General features: G+C 62.9%; 2 protein-coding genes across 15 annotated transcripts in view; both read left to right on the top strand.

The window, feature by feature from the left end:
• The window catches only part of DGKZ (diacylglycerol kinase zeta), a 32071-nt gene extending 13453 nt beyond the window's left edge, over positions 1–18618 (top strand). For 2 of the 10 annotated variants that reach the window (XM_024749234.1, XM_024749235.1), the window contains exons 2-31: positions 6992–7100; positions 7396–7491; positions 7811–7888; positions 9096–9152; positions 9552–9620; positions 10475–10546; positions 10654–10770; positions 10870–10941; positions 11212–11307; positions 11600–11682; positions 11786–11846; positions 11943–12056; positions 12146–12286; positions 12730–12808; positions 13002–13057; positions 13221–13283; positions 13384–13457; positions 13546–13657; positions 13942–14141; positions 14286–14386; positions 14489–14568; positions 14659–14728; positions 14870–14910; positions 15464–15603; positions 16459–16490; positions 16756–16799; positions 17271–17391; positions 17470–17503; positions 17743–17842; positions 18096–18618. In XM_024749234.1, coding sequence (XP_024605002.1) covers positions 6992–7100; positions 7396–7491; positions 7811–7888; positions 9096–9152; positions 9552–9620; positions 10475–10546; positions 10654–10770; positions 10870–10941; positions 11212–11307; positions 11600–11682; positions 11786–11846; positions 11943–12056; positions 12146–12286; positions 12730–12808; positions 13002–13057; positions 13221–13283; positions 13384–13457; positions 13546–13657; positions 13942–14141; positions 14286–14386; positions 14489–14568; positions 14659–14728; positions 14870–14910; positions 15464–15603; positions 16459–16490; positions 16756–16799; positions 17271–17391; positions 17470–17503; positions 17743–17842; positions 18096–18212 — 2629 coding nt within the window. In that variant the 3' untranslated portion in view covers positions 18213–18618. The other 8 variants (XM_024749233.1, XM_024749230.1, XM_024749229.1 and 5 more) reach the window with 8 other exon arrangements.
• Positions 18619–18664: 46 nt separating this feature from the next.
• Positions 18665–19798, top strand: part of MDK (midkine) — a 3284-nt gene continuing 2150 nt past the window's right edge. Inside the window, exon 1 of one of the 5 annotated variants that reach the window (XM_024749223.1) lies at positions 18665–19055. In XM_024749223.1, coding sequence (XP_024604991.1) covers positions 18679–19055 — 377 coding nt within the window. In that variant the 5' untranslated portion in view covers positions 18665–18678. The other 4 variants (XM_024749222.1, XM_024749224.1, XM_024749227.1 and 1 more) reach the window with 4 other exon arrangements.

Raw genomic sequence — 19798 nt, 5'->3', positions numbered from 1 at the left:
GCTTCAATAATTTTTAAGAGTGTAAGGGGGTCCTGGGACCAGGATGTTTGAGAGCTGCCACTCTAGATCCTAGGGGCTAGGAGTGTTAACGGAGGGGTGGCGTTCTAGGCAGGATGCGTGTGACATGGGCTGGCTTGCTTCTGGATCTGACAGGCCCCCTTGGCAGGGCTGGGAAACCCAGGATCAGGAGGCTCCGCTCAGCCACTTGTGAGCTATGGGCAGTCATGGGCCTCCGTGAGCCTCAGCTGCCCTGGGGGTTCAGCTGGGAGCAAAATGCCCCTTGCACAGGGGAGTTACAAGCCTCCTGTCCGGCAGTACTTGTGGAAAAGTGCTCAGTAAGTTGTGAAACACGCCACAGATGCTTATTTTTGCAGTTGTTTTGTCTGAAGCCGGTGCTTAGCTGTCTCAGCTGCTTTCCTCAGATCCCGGAATACCTGTCCAGTGGGTGCGAGAGGGTGTAGGGTGACCCGCCTCTTCTCCCCCCAACCCTCCCGGAGCTGAGGCAGGGGCTGAGCTGTACCGGGGGCCGCGTGGAGGGGAGGCTACTGAGCTGTTGCTCAGCCGGCCTCTGGGGACTTTGGGAAGAGAAGCCAGGAGGCGAGGCTCGTGCGCGAGTGTGTGCCCGCCCACTGCCTCCTGCTTGCACTGCTGGGAGAGGAAGTGCAGTCACTTACCGATCGGGTTATTTTCATAACGGCCGTCTCAGGCGTGGGGGAGGAGGGTGGCGAGGGGGAGGGGCAGGGGAGCAGCCACAGCAGCTCACTCCCCAAACTAGGACTTGCTCAGCCGGAGGCCGGCCCGGAGCTGGAGCGGGAGCCGGGGCTCGCCTGCACCCCCCCCAGGACCCCAGCCCCCACCCGCTGGCCCACCTCCTGCCTGCCGCCCTGCCTTCCAGATCAGGTCAAAGGGGCTTGCCTCAACCCTTCCTTGCCTTCTGCTTGCTCCCTCCTGGATCTGTCTGGGTGGGCCTGGGGAGGGGTGGATCAGGGCGGGCCGGGCACCACCATCCCCAGTCAAGGCTCCTGAAGCTGATGGAAAGGGACCGGCAAAGCGTAGGCCGACAGAGCTCCTGTCTGAGCTCCTGTTCCTGAGCCAGGGCAGGACCCTGTTGAGGTAAACATGACTGGCCTGGTCGCCTCCTTTGCCATGCAGCCCTGGCCCACCTCTCCCCGCTGTGCATTCTGGTTTGGTTTGGTTTGGTTTGGGCAGGATCCTTTTAGTGAACAGAGACCTAGGAACCCTGCCTCACCAGCCCCAGGCAGGCCCCCTTTCCAGCAGTCCCCGTCTCCTCTCCTCTGACCTCAGCCTCAGGGCCGTGGGAGCAAAGCAGCCAGAGGTGGCTTCTGAGCAGCAAGACCCTGGGGAAGCAGCTCCAGGCCCCGGCTCTGGGGCTGCTGGAAATGGGGCCACATGGCACCATTCCCAGCCTGCACCGGGAAGAGGGGCGTGAGGGGCCCGTCCACAGCGTGGAACGGGCACTCTGACTGAATCCCACAGGGCGGCCTGTGTGAGCACCTCTGGAAGCAGAGGGATCCCCGGGGGCCAGGCCTGGTGCCAGGGGCAGAGGGCGTTCATCACAGCAGGAGCAGACACCCAGGCGGCTCTGGCTGCCAGGCTCTGTTCCTCGGGGTGGGGGTGGCCATCCTGGGAGCTCCAGCTTCCCCTTCCGGGTTCCCACCCCCACCGTGGGCAGAGACAGACCCCAGGTGGTGACACTATCCACACGCCCTGGTGTCTGCTATAGGCGTAGGCCCTGCCCTGCCCCTCCTCTCTGCCAGCTGTTATCTTTCTACTTTCTACTGTTATCTCATCCGAACCTCCCTTATGTCAAACCTCCTAAACTAGGTCGTTTCATCCCCATTTTTCAGATAAGAAAATTGAGACTCGGAAAGGTTAGTTGGTCAGCCCAGGAAAGCAATGGCAGATACAGGATGCCAAGGCTCATGGGCTTTTCCACTTGAAGCTAACATAGAGTGTGAGACAGTCTGGCTGGGAGGCCAAGAGTCCTGTGCTTCCTAGCCAGTCGCCGATGAAGCTGAGGCACTCGTGTCCGCTCACCCCCGGCAGCTGCCCTAGCTTGGCCACCTGCAGCCCCACTCGGTGCTGTTCACCGGGGTGCATGGCCAGCCACCACTGTGCGTGTCTCCCTGTAGCATCCTTTGTCCTCCCCAGGCTCCCAGCAGCCAGTTGACGGGGCCCGTGAGTCCTTTCCCACTCTGTCCCCTTCGGGTGTGACAGGATTACCCCAGGTCCCCCACTGGGAGGCTGAGGGGCAGCCATTCGTGCTCTGCTGTTGGTGTTAGAGCCCTGTGGGGCGTCCTCCGGTGACCTTTACACATACCATGTGGTACGTGGAAGGTGACAGAGCGTGAGGTGACAAGAAGCTGCCACTCGGAGCTGTGCTGTGGGGAGAAGCTCCACGCCCAAGCAGAGGAAAGGCTGAGACAGGCCTGAGACCAGGCTGGGCTTCTGAGCAGACCCAGGAAAAGCCTCAGCAGAGATAGGAAGTCAGGAGTCAGGCCACTGCTGACCAGAGGACAGAGGTTTCTATGGAGACGGGAGGAACAGGAAGCATGGGGCCTGGGTGGAGCGTAGAGGAGTGGGTGCCTTAGAGGAGAGCTTGTCATAAGGCGTCAGGTCAGCCAGCTGACTGCCTCCTTGGACCAACAAGGAGACTGAGGCCCGTGAGGAAGGGGCTTTGCACGTGGCCACACAAGGCCAGGCTGGCCTAGCCTGCCCCGCCCCGCTCGCAGTGACTGCACCGTCAGGCCCCTGAGGAGACCCCGGGGCAGTGTGTGGGCTCGAACGTGGTAGGGGAGCACCTGTAAGTCGCCCCCGTGTCATGAGGCGGATGTGCGGGCGACCTCGTCCTGCCGGCGCCTCTTGTCGTGGGTCTGGGGCAGTAGGCAGGGTCCAGCCCTCACTGCCACCCAGAGAGCAGCTGCCGCACCCCCCCCTGCCCCCCCCGCCCCCCGCCAGTGACTGTGGCCTTTTGTTTTCTGGGTGACACTCGCATCAGGCGGTGTGTTCGGCTGACTAATCTCCTCCGGGCTGGGCAGCTGTCACAGGGTGGCCTGACCAGGCGAGCAGGGAAAGCTGACACCTTGGGGCAGTGCTGGCAAGCCAGTGCCCTGGGGCAGTGGGCAGCTGGGCCTTTAGGCTCCTCTTCCTGGGTGCAGAGCAGACCCTGCGTCAGGCAGCCCTGGGTTCAGGTCCCAGTCCTGCCGCTGACCAGCCGAGTGATCTTGGAGCACGTTACTGCACCTCGTCAAGCCTGTTTCCTCATCTCTGTAATGGAGCTATCGATCCTGCCTCAGGAGGTGGTGGTAGTGAGGATCAAACGAGATGATAAACGAACGCACTTAGCCCAGGGCCCGTCGCATAGTAGGTGATGGGTAAATGGGACCGCTACTGTCCTTGTTATGGCTCCCTTCCCTCCCCCGCATTCCACCTTAGTCCCAGCTCGTGGCCCAGCAGGGAAGACCCTGCTCTCTGCCATGTCTCTGGGGCGCGGGCTTTGGGGTTCAGGTAGAGGCAGGTTCCAGCAGTGGCTCCACACAGACTAGTTGTGCACTTTGGGCAAGTTACCTCCGCAGTCTCCCATGAGGAACGGGGCATGATACAGTATCTATTCTTTAGGGTGCTGTGTTTATTTATTTAAATTTTATGTATTTATTTATTTTTGGCTGTGTCGGGTCTTCGTTGCCCGGCTTTCTCTAGTTGCAGCGAGCAGGGGCTGCTCTTCACTGCGGTGTGTGGGCTTCTCATTGCGGTGGCTTCTCTTGTTGCGGAGCACAGCCTCTAGGTGCGCAGGTTTCAGTAGTTGTGGCTTGCGGGCTACAGAGCTCAGGCTCAGTAGCTGTGGCGCACGGGCTTAGTTGCTCCGCGACATGTGGGATCTTCCCAGACCGGGGCTCGACCCCGTGTCCCCTGCATTGGCAGGTGGTTTTTTGTTTTGTTTTTTTTTTTTTGGCTGTGTTGGGTCTTCGTTTCTGTGCGAGGGCTTCCTCTAGTTCCGGCAAGCGGGGGCCACTCTTCATCACGGTGCGCGGGCCTCTCACTGTCGCGGCCTCTCTTGTTGCGGAGCACAGGCTCCAGGTGCGCAGGCTCAGTACTTGTGGTTCATGGGCCTAGTTGCTCCGCGGTATGTTGGATCCTCCCAGACCAGGGCTCAAACCCGTGTCCCCTGCATAGGCAGGTGGATTCTTAACCACTGCGCCACCAGGGAAGTCCCTAGGATGCTGTGGTTTATAAAATGGTACACATGTTTGCAGAGGGCTTAGAACCGTGCCTGTTACAGGTGGGCGCTCAGTAAACGTAAGCCATGATTGCATTGACTTTAGGAGGAAGCCAAGAGCTCTCCTGCTTTTCTCCCTGTCACCTGCAGAGGCTGGCAGACTGTAAGAGGCAGAGACCCGGAGCTGGGCAGACCCGAGCACTGCTTCCCCAGGCATGGGTGCCTCCGTGTCAGTACCTCCACAGCCATCCAGGGCCCCGCCTGACACTGCCTGCCCGGACCCACAGGGCAGTAGCAAATCAAGGGTGGGGGTGTTGGATGGGAGGAGTAGGCGCTGGACATGCAGCCCAGCCCCGATTCCTCAGACACATCATCTTCCACCTTTTGTCCAGGGCTCCCACCCTCTCTCAGAGGCCCTCAGCTAGCAGACGTATCTCTCCTGTCAGCCCCAGGCAGGTGTCCCATGGCCGTGACTCAGACCTCCCTGTGGCTGCCAGGGCCCAGGAGAGTACTTGATGGCAGGACACAGGTGTCCCTGGGAATTCTGGAGGCGTTGCCCCCCTGAAGCATACCAGGCTTCCTGCCCCTCTCGCACTGTTAGGGGAAGGTGAGGGCGCAGGTGCTCCCAGCCGCCTGTGCGGAAGGGGCGGCAGGGGGTAGGTGAGCTGGCAGAGGAAGCGGAGCCTGTGTTCAGACCAGGTCAAGGGAGGATGGCTTGAGCAAGGGTGGTCGCCAAGGCTCCTGCAGGAGGAGCTCTGGGTAGCTTAGTGTCTGGAATTCTCAGCGTTTGGGCTTCGAGCATTGGCCCCCAGGTCAAGGTGCAGTTCATGGGCTTCCTTAGCAGCAGAGCTGGAAGGGTTTTCTGACATCATCCAGCATTTTCACACATGGGATGTCTGTACTGTGCCTCTTCAGAAAGGTAAGACCAGAAAAGTTCTTACTGTCGGCCCCTCAGAGCAAGAGCGCACACACACCCAGAGGCGGAGGCACTCTCGGCTCTCGTGGCTTCCCACACAAAGTCCCCCTGGTGGCTTCTCGCCCTGTGCGGCTGCCTCTCCAGTTTTCGGGGGGCCTTAGTTCCCCGGGGCCTTCAATCCCCAAGGCAGACGTCAGATCCTCTCCATTTCTAGTGCCACTGTCAGCCTGACAGCAAGTCAGGGGGTCGTATCAGGACTGAATTTCTCTTCAGAGAGCCTCATTTTCTTACCATGGCTTGGTTTGTGCCATGTTCCAGGAGGGGACACCTAAGCCTAACCTGCCCTGTGTTGGTGGCAAAACAAAGGCCTAAGGAGAGGAAAAGCCTTGCCCTCAGCCCCTCAGTCTGTCTAGGTCGGCTCCAGGCTTCCACCTTCCTTTTTCTTTTCTTTTCCATCAGCTTCAGGCAAGGGACTTGAAGCCCTTTAGGCTAGAGCTTGGTGGATCATGGTGCTTGGACAGGGGATCCCAGATGGGGAGCTGGCAGCCCCTCCTACCCAGCACTCCTGGGGCCGCACAGGGAACAGTGTTGAGTGCAGGCTCCCTGCTGGATCCTCTGGCACCCCCAGGCACCCCGTTTATGGAGCTCAGAGGCCACAGATGCGCCCCCCCCAATGCCTCCCAAGTGTCCCTTCTCTGCTCAAAGGGCAGCGGCTGTGACGGGGCTCCCGGGCACAGGGTGCGCCGTGGCCTGGCCCAGCTCCTCATGCCCCCGGTCTCCACCCGACAGCCACCCGCCTGCCCCTGCCATGGAGACCTTCTTTAGGAGACACTTCCAGCGGAAGGCGCCAGGCCCTGGAGAGGGGCAGAGGCGGCCCGGCAGCGTGGGGCTGCCCACAGGCAAGGCCCGGCGCCGCTCGCCTGCAGGGCAGGCCTCCTCCTCGCTGGTCCAGCGGCGCCGCTCCAGCGCACAGCTCCAGGGCTGCCTCCTGGGCTGCGGGGTGGGGGCCCCGCGCTCCAGCCGCCGGCGCTCCAGCACCGCGCCCCCCTCCTGCAACCCCCGCTTCACCGTGGATGAGGTGCCCGCCCTGCAGCCTGCCGCTGTTGGGGCCCCGCGTCTGGGCGTACCCCTGCTGTTGGCCGGGCTCTTGGGCATGGATGAGGAGGAGGGGGTCCAGGAGGAGGATGTGACAGTTGCGTCGTTGGCGGCCACCCAGCCAGGCACCAAGAGACCGGGGCCATCCCCGCATCGGGGAGCCCTGCCCGTGCTGCCCATTCCCCGCTGGCGCCGGCGCCGGGCCTCCTCCCACCTGCTGCCCGCTGACATGGTGAAAGACCGCGCCCTCTGGGGCCTGCATGGTTACTACCGGCCCCTCAGCCCGCAGCGGCCCTCAGGCCAGCACCTCAGCCTGGGGGGCCGAAGAGCCTCGGGCACCGCAGCTGGCCCCAGGATGCCTGCCTGCGTGCGCCCGCTGTCCCGCAGACGCCAGGTAGCCCTGCGGCGCAAGTCAGCCGGACCCCAGACCTGGAGTGCCCTGCTTGCGTAGGTATAGCTGCAGCCAGCAGGGCGAGTGGCCTCCGGGGGCTGGCTTGAGGGCCCCCGGCTCGGGAAGAGCTCTGAGCCATGCTCGGAAGCCAGCAGGACTCTGAGGAGGGCCCAGTCTCCTCGGGAATCCTCTCAGAGTCTTGGGCTGCCTTAGGGCATCCTCTTGCCCTTCCTACCGCTGTCCCTGTCTTGACCCGGTGTTGAGGTCACGGTGAGGGCAGAGATCCTAGGTGAGGGGAAGGAAGCAGAGTCGCCGAGTGCTCAGCTAGCCTCAGCTATCTCCTTTTCTGTAGGAAAGCCATCACCAAGTCAGGCCTCCAGCACCTGGCACCCCCTCCTCCAGCTCCCGGGGCCCCGCGCAGTGAGCCTGAGCGGCAGATCCGGAGCACTGTGGACTGGAGCGTGAGTGGCCGGGAGCTGCAAGGGGCAAATGAGGACCAGTCCCCGCCGGGCTCAGGGCCACAGGAGCAGTCGGGTTGAGGGTACTGTGGGCAGCTGCGAGAAGAGCCCGTGGGCCTATGGGGTCAGGGCAGACCTGGCATGGCCACGTTTGAGCCAAGTCTTAAAGCCAAGGGACAGTGGGGAAAACAGGATGGAGCAAAGTAGATTGTGGCAGCTGGAGCAGGTTTGTATTGGGAGAGGGAGGGTTGGTCGGGCAGGGCAGGGGTGCACTAAGCGTGCTCATCCTGTGGTCTAGGAGTCAGCGACGTATGGGGAGCACATCTGGTTTGAGACCAACGTGTCCGGGGACTTCTGCTATGTTGGAGAGCAGTACTGTGTAGCCAAGATGCTGGTGAGTGAGCTCTGTGCAGCACACTGCCCCCTGGTGGTGGAGCCAGGTCTAGAAGCCTGTAGGCCGACGCCTGCGGGCCTGACAGGCTGCTGCCCTTCCAGGGGAAGGCGGAAACAAGGCTCTCACCTAAGCACCCCTGCGGTGGGCTGCCCGAGGATGGTGAGAGGAATGGGGCTGTGTCCTGATGCCGGGTCTGGGGCTTCCCGGTGCACACAGTGGGCAGCTGTGCTGGGGCAGGTGCGAGGAGTTCTCTGCCTGCCCTGGGGCAGCATCCTGGGTGGAGTTACCTGGTGCCTCAGGGGCCCTCTCTTTCCCGCAGCAGAAATCAGTGTCCCGGAGAAAGTGTGCCGCGTGCAAGATTGTGGTACACACCCCCTGCATTGAACAGCTAGAGAAGGTGAGTGTTGCTCAGGCTCTGCGGCCCCTCCCCTTTGGGTGCTAAAGCCCTCCCAGTGCGCACACGTGTGTATCTGTACACGCATTTTCATGTTACACAAACATCACCTGCCAGGGGTACCCCAGTGTGCGTAGTGGTGAAGAGCCAAGGACCCTGGAGCTGAGATGCCTGCATTTGCATCCTGGCTCCTCCCCTTTACTTGTTACTGTGACCCCACTGCCCAGAACAAGCCTGGCACAGAGTGGGGCTTGTAGACTGTTACTCAACCAGATGAAGTAATGAATGATGACCGAGACACCATTTTATCAGTTCCCAAACTAACACTTAGAAGGGGCCATGCCTTGCTGGAGCTGTGCAACCCAGCTGTGTCAGGGCCAGTCCTGTGCGGCCCTGAAGCCTGGCTCAGTCCCCTCCACACTGCCACTGTAAAGACCTTTCCCCAAGGACCACTGTCCACGGTGTGTCTGCAGCTGGGGGCACGTCTGGGCCGTGTGCTTCCAGGGAGGGAGGTGGAAGGAAAGCTGGGCGGGTGGGTCCAGGCAGAGGGTGGGAGGGCTGCCATGGCCCATCAGGGCTCCCCAGGCAGCAGAAACCCAGACCAGCATAAGAGAAATCCCGTAGGGCTAGCAATGGCATGAACAAGGCTAACGTGGACTGCTTCCCCGACCCCCCAACTCGTAGTGTGAGGTTTCCCTACAATTCTGCTAAGGCTGAAGCAGGGACAGTTAGGAGAAGAGAAACCAGTGTAGCCCCAGGCACTATAGACCCATCACACCACCCCCTAAGGTGAAAATCAAACCAGGATTTCACAAATGAGCTAACAATCTCCAGGGACCAGTCAGCAAGCAGGGACTGGGTTGCCGGCATGTGCCTGAGTTGGGAGTGCTGGAGGGTGAGGAAAGGTATAGGAGGGGTAAGCCTTGGTGCTGTTTTAGTGGGGGAGACGGATACAGAGCTTGCTGTCTCCCTCATCCCAGAACACTGGGCAGAGGAAGGAAAGATTCCTTCTGGCTAGTGGAGAGGAGCGGGGATGTAGGAGGGCTTCTGAGAAGAGGTGTCTCACGTTCTCAGGGCTCCCAGGATGATTGGGGGCTATCCCTACCTTGCAAGGATGCCTCCGAGTGACACTTTCCTGAAGGGGGTGGCCATATGCCTGACCCCACAAAGGGAGGTTCTGATGTTTTGGTGATCATTTCATGGTTCACAGATCAATTTCCGCTGTAAGCCATCCTTCCGTGAATCAGGCTCCAGGAACGTCCGTGAGGTAAGTGCCCAGGGTAGTTAGGGCCCCAGGTTTCCTGAGTGGACCTCTCTGCAGTGTCTTCAGAGTGTCACCAGGGGCTCAGCTCCTTCTAGGCGGCTCTGGGGCCCAGGGAGGTACAGGGCTGAGGCTCTGAGGGTCTCAAAGGGGAAGGCCCGGTTGGCCCTGCCTGCAGATGGGGTAGGGCACTGCCTACCTCTTGTGCCTCCCAGTTCTCTCTGTACTTCCTCTGAGCCCCGACCTCCAGGCCACGGGGAGAAGTCTTCAGCCCCTTCTCACACACAGGACTGCAGAGAGCATCCTGCAGCCCCTGCCCCTCACTGTTGATATATTGAGGGGCACAGGCCACGTTCAAAGCTTCCACCCCTCACTTACTCCGGTGACACTTCTCTCCTCCGCCAGCCAACCTTTGTGCGGCACCACTGGGTACACAGGCGACGCCAGGATGGCAAGTGTCGGCACTGTGGGAAGGTGAGGCCCTGCCCAAGGAAGTTGGCCAGCCTCCTGCCCACTGGCCCCAGGCCCTACGGCCCCTGAGCCTCGTGTGGCCCATCCATCACTGACCGTGGTCAGGGCTCACTCTCAGCCTGGCTGCAGTGCCCAGCCAGTTCCAGAGCAGCCAGGTCCCTGGGCAGAGCAGGAGGGCAGAGAGGAAAGCCTTCTAGAGCAGCGTCTCTGGACTGCTCTGAAGTCGCGAGTGAGCCCTTTGAGAAGCATCTAGACTTCTTCACTCGTTAACTCGGCAGATGCGTGTTTAGGGCCTGCTGGGTGGCGAGCACCGAGCTGGGTAGCGGGTCCCTGTCCTCCTAGAGGAGGATATGGCTCCCAGACAGGCTGCAGGGGGCTTCCTGAGCACAGTCCACAGTGGTTGTGGTTTTGTTGACTTATTTATTGTCTGCTCCCTCAGTAAGTTCAGGCTCTGAGAGGTCCCTCTTTCCTCCGTCCACTCAGTATCCAGCAGTGTGGGGCACACAGCAGGCCCGCGAGGAACGTGTGTGGAATGAGCAGGAATGAATGTGATCGGTACCATAAAGAACTTTCAGAGTGCACTGGCGGGCCTGGCGGGCCTGGGTCAGGAAGGAGGGATTGGGGTCAGGCAGGAGTTAGCTGTGGACCCCTTTGCAGCAGATCACTCAGTTAACTAGAGAGAGTTGTGGGCACCTGGCTCAGCCTCCCTCCCTACCCTAGGGACTCATCTTACAGTTCTTTTATTTTTAAAAAACGTGCTCCATTGCCCTGGGTGGAGAAAGGTTGGCACCGGAAGGGGGCTGGGTCTGCTACTCCAGGCTGGGTCCCGGCTGCCCTCATCACCCTGTGCGCCCTAGGGCTTCCAGCAGAAGTTCACCTTCCACAGCAAGGAGATCGTGGCCATCAGCTGCTCCTGGTGCAAGCAAGCCGTGAGTGCTGCTCGCCCTACCTGCAGGCTGGCCCCCGGGCTGTGCTGGGTTGGGGGTCCCGGGTCTCAGCTGGCTCCGGCTCAGCCACGCCAACCAACCCCCTCTAGTACCACAGCAAGGTGTCCTGCTTCATGCTGCAGCAGATCGAGGAGCCGTGCTCCCTGGGGGTCCACGCCGCCGTGGTCATCCCACCCACCTGGATCCTCCGTGCCCGCAGGCCCCAGGTGAGTCCTGCCCGCACCCTTGACCCCCGCAGACACCTAGGGTCTGCCAGCCACCTGGGCCCACCCACCTTGTCACCAACATCCTTGCTTCCCTTGCAGAATACCCTCAAGGCAAGCAAGAAGAAAAAGAGGGCATCCTTCAAGAGGAAATCTAGCAAGAAAGGGCCTGAGGTTAGACCTGGGACCAGGTGGGCAGCTGGAGGGGAACAGGAGAGAGGGGCCTGTTTTGGGGGATGCTGAGCCCCCTGGGCTGATGCTGCCAGCTCGGCCACCAGTGGGTCAGTTTGGGCTCTGCGGCCCTGAGGAGGGTGAAAGGTCAGATCCGAGGTGCCTCTCTATGGCCAGGCCCACTGTGAGGTGTGACCCGGTGTGATCACAAGGGAACGGGGGCGGGGTCTGCCAAGACAGGAAAGAGCCTTATGGGCTCTCTGTGTCTCCAAGGAGGGCCGCTGGAGACCCTTCATCATCAGGCCCACCCCGTCCCCCCTCATGAAGCCCCTGCTGGTGTTCGTGAACCCCAAGAGTGGGGGCAACCAGGTACCCACAGCCTGCCCTCTCCACCGAGCGCCTTGGGGGAGGGATGGGGTCAAGCTCATGCCCCTCCCCGCAGCAGCTGTTCCCAGGTTCTGTTGCAGCTTCTGCCCCATTCCTCTTTCCCAGGGACGCTGAGAAAATCCAATTCTGTCTCCACCCTTCGCCCCTGCCTAGGCCTTGTTCCCACAGTTCCCACCCTTCTCCCCACGCATCTCTCCACCTCAGCACCCCACCCCTGACTGCCTCCCCCCCACCCCCCGCCGCCCCGTCCCTGTCGGCTCCTGGTCTCCCACAGGGCGCCAAGATCATCCAGTCCTTCCTCTGGTATCTCAATCCCCGGCAAGTCTTTGACCTGAGCCAGGGAGGGCCCAAGGAGGCGTAAGTACTTGCCAGGGCTCTCGTGGGGATGGTGGCGGGGGCTCGCCTGGCACTCGGGGTACAGCACTCGGACCCTGACCCCATTCCTGTCTTCTGACCCCAGGCTGGAGATGTACCGCCGGGTGCACAACCTGCGGATCCTGGCCTGTGGGGGCGATGGCACGGTGAGCGCCCCTGCCCCTCCCGGCCCGGCCCGGCCCGGCCCGGCCCGGCCCTGGCCTCGCACTCTGACCTGGCCTCTCGTGCTCTGCCCGCTGCAGGTTGGCTGGATCCTCTCCACCCTGGACCAGCTGCGCTTAAAACCACCGCCACCCGTCGCCATCCTGCCCCTGGGCACCGGCAACGACTTGGCCCGCACCCTCAACTGGGGTGGGGTGAGCGCCCACAGGGCAGGGAGCTGGGGAGGGCGGAGCAGCGGGGAAGGCCCAGACCCCGGAGGGGCTCAGTTCCTGCCTCCCCCCAGGGCTACACCGATGAGCCCGTGTCCAAGATCCTCTCCCACGTAGAGGAGGGCAACGTGGTGCAGCTGGACCGCTGGGACCTCCATGCTGAGCCCAACCCCGAGGCGGGGCCTGAGGAGCGAGATGAGGGGGCCACCGACCGGGTGGGTTGGCCGGGGCAGGGCCGGGGGTGTCTGGGATCCTGGGACCCGGGGTGACTCTTGGTGTCTCCAGACCTCGGCCTCTTCACAGGAAGAGGGAGTAACGGTACTCACTTCAAGAGGTAGCTGTCACTCAGCACATATTTACTGAGAACCTGCTACTGCCGGGCACCGTCTGTTCTCAGCAGCGAGCAAAACCAAGTCCCGGCTCTCGTGGGGCTCCTGCAGAACACGGCCCGTCAGGGGGGAGGGCTATGGGAAGAGAGGGCCAGCAGGGCACGGGGTGCCCTTGTACGCGGGGCACTTAGCCTGGGAGCTCAGACGGCAGGGCCAAGGCAGGGGGGCTGGGGGCAGAGCTGTCTGGTGGACGTGACTGTGTGGGAAAGGCCTGAAAACGCGGGGGCTGAGCCGGCCAGCCCTCATGCCCGTCCCTGGCCTTTCTCCAGCTGCCGCTGGATGTCTTCAACAACTACTTCAGCCTGGGCTTTGATGCCCACGTCACCCTGGAGTTTCACGAGTCTCGAGGTTGGCAGACTTTTGCTGAGGAGGCCTGGGGAGGCTGGGGAGGGAGGGATACAGGAGGGGGTCCCCGAGAGGACCAGATCTTGCCCTTCCCAGTAAAAGGCATTCATTCTCAACCCTCCCTCTTGACCCCAGCCTGGGAAGCCCCAGCAGGCTCAGAACAACTGACTGTCCCCTATTTCTTGTCACCACCCAGAGGCCAACCCAGAGAAATTCAACAGCCGCTTTCGGAATAAGATGTTCTACGCCGGGGTGAGTCTGGGGTCTGCCAGCTACGCCCCACCATTCCCATGCCCACCTGTTCTACCGCCTGTGCCCCCTGCCTACCTGTGTCTCCCAGGCCGCAGGACCCCTGCGTGGCAGCGGTGAAGGCAATTACCTGTCACCAGATGGTGACGCCCTCTGTCTCCCACAGACAGCCTTCTCCGACTTCCTGATGGGCAGCTCCAAGGACTTGGCCAAGCACATCCGCGTGGTGGTGAGTGGGCCATGCTGGCAGGCAGGGTGGGCAGGCCCAGCGGAAGGGAGACCACCTGGGTACATATACCCTCTACACCCTCCGCCGTTCCCGCCTCCAGTGTGACGGGACTGACCTGACCCCCAAGATTCAGGACCTGAAACCCCAGTGCATTGTTTTCCTGAACATCCCCAGGTGAGGAGGGAAGGGCTCTGTGTGGGCCCTGCTGCCTCTGTCCTGCACGCCCGTCCCCTGAAGCCCATTGTGGTGCCCTCCCCTCCAGGTACTGTGCGGGCACCATGCCCTGGGGCCACCCTGGGGAGCACCATGACTTCGAGCCCCAGCGGCATGATGATGGCTACCTCGAGGTTATTGGCTTTACCATGACATCCCTGGTGAGTGAGCCAGCACGGGGACCGCCTAGAGCCCCGGCCCTGTCCCCACAGTGCCCCGGAGCCTGGCCCCAAGATGGAAGGGGGGGGGGCAGTCACCAAACTTCCTTCATTGGCCAGGACAGGAGAGCTGACCCTCACCTCCTTCTCTGGCTGGGGTCTCACCCTCCGTCTGCTCTCCACGGGGCGGGGGGTCACTCTCACTTTGGCCAGAGCATCCCTGGGAAAAGCGGAGCTTGAGGTCCTGCCATCCCCTGGCCCCTGGCCTGAGCCTCTCGCGCCCACAGGCAGCGCTGCAGGTGGGCGGGCACGGCGAGCGGCTGACACAGTGCCGAGAGGTGCTGCTCACCACGTCTAAGGCCATCCCAGTGCAGGTGGACGGTGAGCCCTGCAAGCTCGCAGCCTCACGCATCCGCATCTCGCTGCGCAACCAGGCCACCATGGTGCAGAAGGCCAAGCGGCGGAGCGCCGCCCCCCTGCACAGCGAGTATGCCCCTCCCCAGCCTCGGTTTTCCCATCTGGAAATGAGGCTCACAGTCCCCCGGGGCAGCTGGGTGGGGCTCGGTGCCTGGCGGGGACGGGAAGCCCAGGAGAGCCCTTGCCGAGTGCTGTGTGGTCGCCCCGCCCGCAGCCAGCAGCCAGTGCCGGAGCAGCTGCGGATCCAGGTGAGCAGGGTCAGCATGCACGACTACGAGGCCTTGCACTATGACAAGGAGCAGCTCAAAGAGGCCTGTGAGTGGCGAACGGGGGGGCTGGGGGCTCCGAGGAGCGCCGGGTCCCCTGAGGGCAGGGCGGTGGGGGCAGCCGGCTGCTGACAGCCGCTCTGTCCTCCAGCCGTGCCGTTGGGCACCGTGGTGGTCCCCGGAGACAGCGACCTGGAGCTGTGCCGCGCCCACATTGAGAGGCTCAGGCAGGTGAGGAGCAGGTCTGGGGCCTGCCTGGGCTGCCCCCTCCTGCCCCGGGTTCTGGTCGCCCCCAGCCCCGGCCTCTGCTTCTCTCTACAGGAGCCCGAAGGTGCTGGAGCCAAGTCTCCGACGTGCCAGAAACTCTCCCCCAAGTGGTGCTTCCTGGATGGTGAGTGGCCCCGAAGGGCCGTCTCAGGGTGGTCCCGGGCCGTGTCCTGCCCCCTCCCTTGGGAGTCCTAGGTGGGGTGGGGCGGCAGAAGACCTAGGCCTGGACAAGGGCCCCCTTCTTCAGCCACCTCTCTCCCCACAGCCACCACTGCTAGCCGCTTCTACAGAATCGACAGGGCCCAGGTGAGCACTCGCCGTCCTGCTCCGTCCGCCGCCGGCTCCGGGGCCCCAGTGTCCCCTGTCCTGCTAGGCCACCCTCCACAGCCGGGCACAGCCGTCCTTGCGTCCCATAGTGTCCGCGGTTGGGCCGTGCACAGGGATGGTGCTGACGGGAGAAGGGAGCCCGTGTGCCCGGACAGGGCTCGCTGGGTTGGGTTGGGTTGGGGTGGGGTGGGGGCAGCCCTCACGGCACAGCTGTCATCCATCCAGACACGGAAGGAAAGGCACTTCTGGCCAGAGGCCTGGTCACCTGGGTAAACGCTTAGCAGTAGGAAGGGGCTGGCCAGCTGGGGGGCCCGCTGTGTGGAGGTCAGGGTACGGGCTTGGGTGGCAGGAGAGGAGAGGAGAATGGGGGAGGGGACAGGGGACTGGCAGGGCCACTGGCCCGCCTGCCTCCTCTCAGCATTCCTGCTCACAGCAGAGGCTTCTCCAGGTCTCCTGGCCTGGAAGCCCCTTCACCACCACCCCGGCCACCCTGCAGGGCCCTGACTCTCGGCCCTGACCTCCCCACCCGCAGGAACACCTCAACTACGTGACCGAGATCGCACAGGATGAGATTTATATCCTGGACCCTGAGCTGCTGGGGGCGTCTGCCCGACCCGACCTCCCAACCCCCTCTTCCCCTCTCCCCACCTCGCCCTGCTCACCCAGGCCCCGGTGAGTCCCAGGCCTCAGCCAGCGCCCTGGCTGTAAATCCCACCCGTAAGGCAGCGGCTCCTCAAGCCCTGTCTTCTGCCCCAGCCACTTCCCTGAGTGCCAGACGCACGTCCAGCTGCCTGTGGTCCCCACCGGCCCCGCCCCACTGACCCACAGGCAGCAAACTGAACCCAGCCTGCCAGCCCTCCACCCTACCATCCGCCCGCCGCGTCTGAGCACACCACGGAGCCCCTGGCCTCCTGCTCTCTCCCCCCAGCCTGGAACCTTCTTCCCCAGCACCCACCCTGCAGTCAATGTGCCCTCCCCCTGTACCTGGTCACTTCATCCACGCAGCCGGAGCCTGGTGGTCTCTGACCCCACCAGCGCCCTCCCTGCTCCATCACCACAGTCCAGCCCCACTCGCCTCTGGGTTCTTTAAGGCACAAGTTTGCCCACCTCTGGACTTCTCCTTGCTTCCCCGATCTTCACAGAGCTGCCCCTCCATTCATCTCTCAGCGTGGGTGTTTCCTCCTCAGAGTCTCCCAGGAGCCCCACCTGAAGTTGCTGTTCAATCACACTAGCCTGTCCCCTATTCTTTGTAGCACTTCCTGCTGTTTCAAAATACCTTATTTATTTGTTTACTTGTTTGTCTCTCTGACTAGAATGTAAGCTCCCTGAGAGCAAGTTCTCTACCCGCCGTGTTCACTGCTGTGTTGCCAGTGCCCAGAACATCACTTGACACATAGGAGGCACTCAATAAACTGTTGAAAGGACAGAGGGCACCCCGGGTTGGGGCTGGGGAGGGCGACAGGCTGGGCCTGTGCTGTAGCCATGTCACCCGTAGCCCTGCCACATCTCATCCTGCTCTGTTTGCAGGTCACTGCCAGGGGATGCTGCACCCCCTACAGGTGAGGCCTCTCCCTGCAGGGCCCCTGTTTCCTCCCTGGTCCTAGGACCGAGGCTCGGTGGGGTGGTGGGGTCGGGTGGGGTGGAGCCCACACGCAGCCTCACAAGAACACAGCTACGTCACAGTCACCGTGAGCCCACAGCCCTTGGCATACGTGCCCCAACAGGCCCCCTTCTCTGCACAATAGTACCTCAGACGTATATTCACACACCGACACATGCCTAGGCGTCCAGCGCCAGAGAGTAACAGGCAGGTGTTCTGTGCAGGTGAAGAGCTGATCGAGGCTGCCAAGAGGAACGATTTCTGTAAGGTACTAGTGCCAGGCTCGGGCTTCTTCCCCTTGGCAGCCCCCTCAGGCCCTGGGGAGTGGGGCCTCTGGGCTGGGCCAAGAGCTGATCTGTTGAGGTGCGGTCATCTGTCGTCACCTGGGCCTCTGTGGGGCCTCCGTGTGGTTGTTCCAGTCAGCCGTGCCCCCCATCCCTGTCCAGCCCACAATCGATGTCCCTGCATAGGGGCTTCCTAGCTCATTCTGCCTGTCCCTGGTGCTCAGAAAGGATCGAGCCTTAGAGGAACCGCAGGCTCCAAGGCTCGGTCGTCAGTGCTCCCGGGGTGTCCAGGGGCACCTGGGATGAGAGAAGCTCATCGTGTCTCCCCTGCGCTCCAGAAAGACCCCCAGAGGCCCCTAGGGAGCCTGGGGCCTGTGTGAGTTGGGGGGCGCTTCTGTGGCTGGAAGCAGGGTGGCCCTGAGGAGCCCCAGCCCTGCTCTGCCTCTTGCCCCCAGCTCCAGGAGCTGCACCGAGCCGGGGGTGACCTCATGCACCGAGACGAGCGGAGCCGCACGCTCCTGCACCACGCCGTCAGCACCGGCAGCAAGGAAGTGGTCCGCTACCTGCTGGACCACGGTGAGCTGTGCCACTGGGGCCCCTGGGGGGAAGGAGAGGCTGCCAGGCCTCTCTGACTTTCCCCTCCCCCTTCTCCAGCCCCCACAGAGATCCTTGATGCTGTGGAGGAAAAGTGAGTATGTGGGCAGTGCAGGACCCAGGTTACCCTGGAAACTGTCCCGTCTTTATCTAGCCCCTCCCATTTGGTCCTGTCAGAGCCCATAAACCCTTCCTGGCCACATCTGTCATCCTCTGGGCCACCCCCCCGCCTTGCCCCAGGACCCTGAACTTCCTGCCCTTTCTAATGGCCTTTGGGAGACAGGAGGGCTCAGAGGACTGGACGGGGTCCACAGCCAGCCCCTGTTCCCCCAGCGGGGAGACCTGTCTGCACCAGGCCGCAGCCCTGGGCCAGCGTACCATCTGCCACTACATCGTGGAGGCCGGGGCCTCTCTCATGAAGACAGACCAGCAGGTGAGCAGACTAGCAGGGCAGGCAGGGGATCCACGCAAACACATGCAACCCTTTCCCAAACTCCAGCCTGGGGAGAGGGGAGTCTGGGGGAGGGCCGCCTCCGGGGATTCAAAGCTGTCCTTCAACCAGCACAGTCCAGACCCCGAGAACCTGAGCCAGCAAGAGTTGGCTGCTCCCGAGGGAAGAGCCCCCATCTTCTAAGCCTGCTGGGGCCGACAGGTCCCTGAGGTGATGGCAGCCCCCCCTCATCCAGGGCGACACTCCCCGGCAGCGGGCTGAGAGGGCTCAGGACACGGAACTGGCCGCGTACCTGGAGAACCGGCAGCACTACCAGATGATCCAGCGGGAGGACCAGGAGACGGCTGTGTGAGGCCGCTCGCAGCAGGGCGACGGGCCGCCAGAGGACCAGCCCCTCCTCGCCCACCTCACTGCCACATTCCAGGCGGAGGGCCACAGAGGGACCCGGGACCCAGGACCCAGGGAAGGCCCTGTGCTGCTCCCTGTGGAGCTGCCCAGACCTAGGGCTGGACTCTGAGGAGCTGGGGGCCAGCGGGTGGGGTGGGGTCTCAGCCTAACCCAGAGGCTCACAGGGGACCAGGAGACTGGACTGGGCTGGGCAGACCATTGGGGGGGCTGGGGGGGCCCTCACCTTCCCTGCAGTGGGTGCCCTGGAGTTGAGGGCCCGCAGCCCGGAGGGCAGAGGGCCTTGAGGCCCTGTGAGGGAGCCCCCAGGAAGACGCTTCCTAAGCCTCCGGGTCCTTTAGGACCCTCACTCTGAGGCTTTCCGACTGTGTGGCCTAGGGGGTGGGGGTGGGGGTGGGGGCTTTCACGGTGACATGTTTACAGCTGGGCGTGACTCAGTAAAGTGGATTTTTTTTCCTTTCCGCTTTTCTTTTTTTGTGGGGGAGGTCTTCCAGAAGCGGTGGGATCTGCTGAGTTATCCTCCGGGTGGGGGACTGGACATCGTCGACCCAGACCCAGACTCATTTCGAGGGATCCTGGCTCCCGTTTCGGGGTGGGGTCCGAGGGGCTGCCCGGGACCTGACCTCTGCCTGGCTGCCGCGCTGGTCGTGGCCGGGGGAGGAGCTGATTTCCTCCTGCTTCCCGCTTCCCGCGGGGAAGATAACAATGAAAGTGAAAGAGGTGGAGCGGGGGCGCCTATGGCCTGGGGCAAACCCCCTCCTCCTGGCCTCAACTGCTTTCGCTGCTTAGGGTATCGGATGAGGTGATCCCCGAGCCTCCAGGCTCAGAAGGGGTGGGCGTTTGCAGCCGCTGCCGGGCTGCGTCTGGAACTTTTCAGACGGCTGCTGTCGGCTCTAAATCTTAACCAAATCCAGGCCTGCGAGCTCCTCCTTCCCCAGCTCCCCCGCCCCCCGCGCGCCTGCCAACCTGCGCGTGGAGAAAGGCGCAGTGGCCTCCGCGCCTTTCCGACCCGTGCGCCTTTCTGGGGTCCCCCGTCCGAGCCCCATCCCGACACTGAGCAGAGAGCATCTCACTGCAGACCTGGTGAAGCGACCCGAGGCGGGGGCTGGCGCTCCTTCCCCAGCATCTATGGGGCGCTGAGAGTCGAGCGGGCCCTGGGAGGCGGAGCGGGGCCTCGACGGGGTTAATCACTGCACCCGGGGCTCGACGGACAGAGCCGCACACAGGCTCGAACGCGGGCCCCGCGCCGGGACCTGTGACACACCCGGGGCTCCGTGCTCCCTCCTGGTCTCCACCTAAAGCTCCGTGGCCATGAAGGGAAGCTGGCGTCCAGAGGGGAAAGGGGACGGCCCCGAGGAGGGGGCAGAGGGCGGGGACGGCAAACAGGGGCCTGGGCCGAGGGAGCGCGAGATTGGGGGCTGGGGACAGGGGGTGCCGGGACAGGACGGAGACCCGGGGCTGGGGCTGGGGACGCCAGGAGAGCCCGGCGTCTGAAAGCGGAGGGCACCGGCCGGGCGAGACGAGGCAAGGCGA

The sequence above is a fragment of the Neophocaena asiaeorientalis genome, unplaced genomic scaffold (assembly GCF_003031525.2).
Source record: "Neophocaena asiaeorientalis asiaeorientalis breed wild unplaced genomic scaffold, Neophocaena_asiaeorientalis_V1.1 scaffold43, whole genome shotgun sequence".
Taxonomy (NCBI): domain Eukaryota; kingdom Metazoa; phylum Chordata; class Mammalia; order Artiodactyla; family Phocoenidae; genus Neophocaena; species Neophocaena asiaeorientalis.
This window is presented reverse-complemented; position numbering and strand designations above follow the sequence as displayed.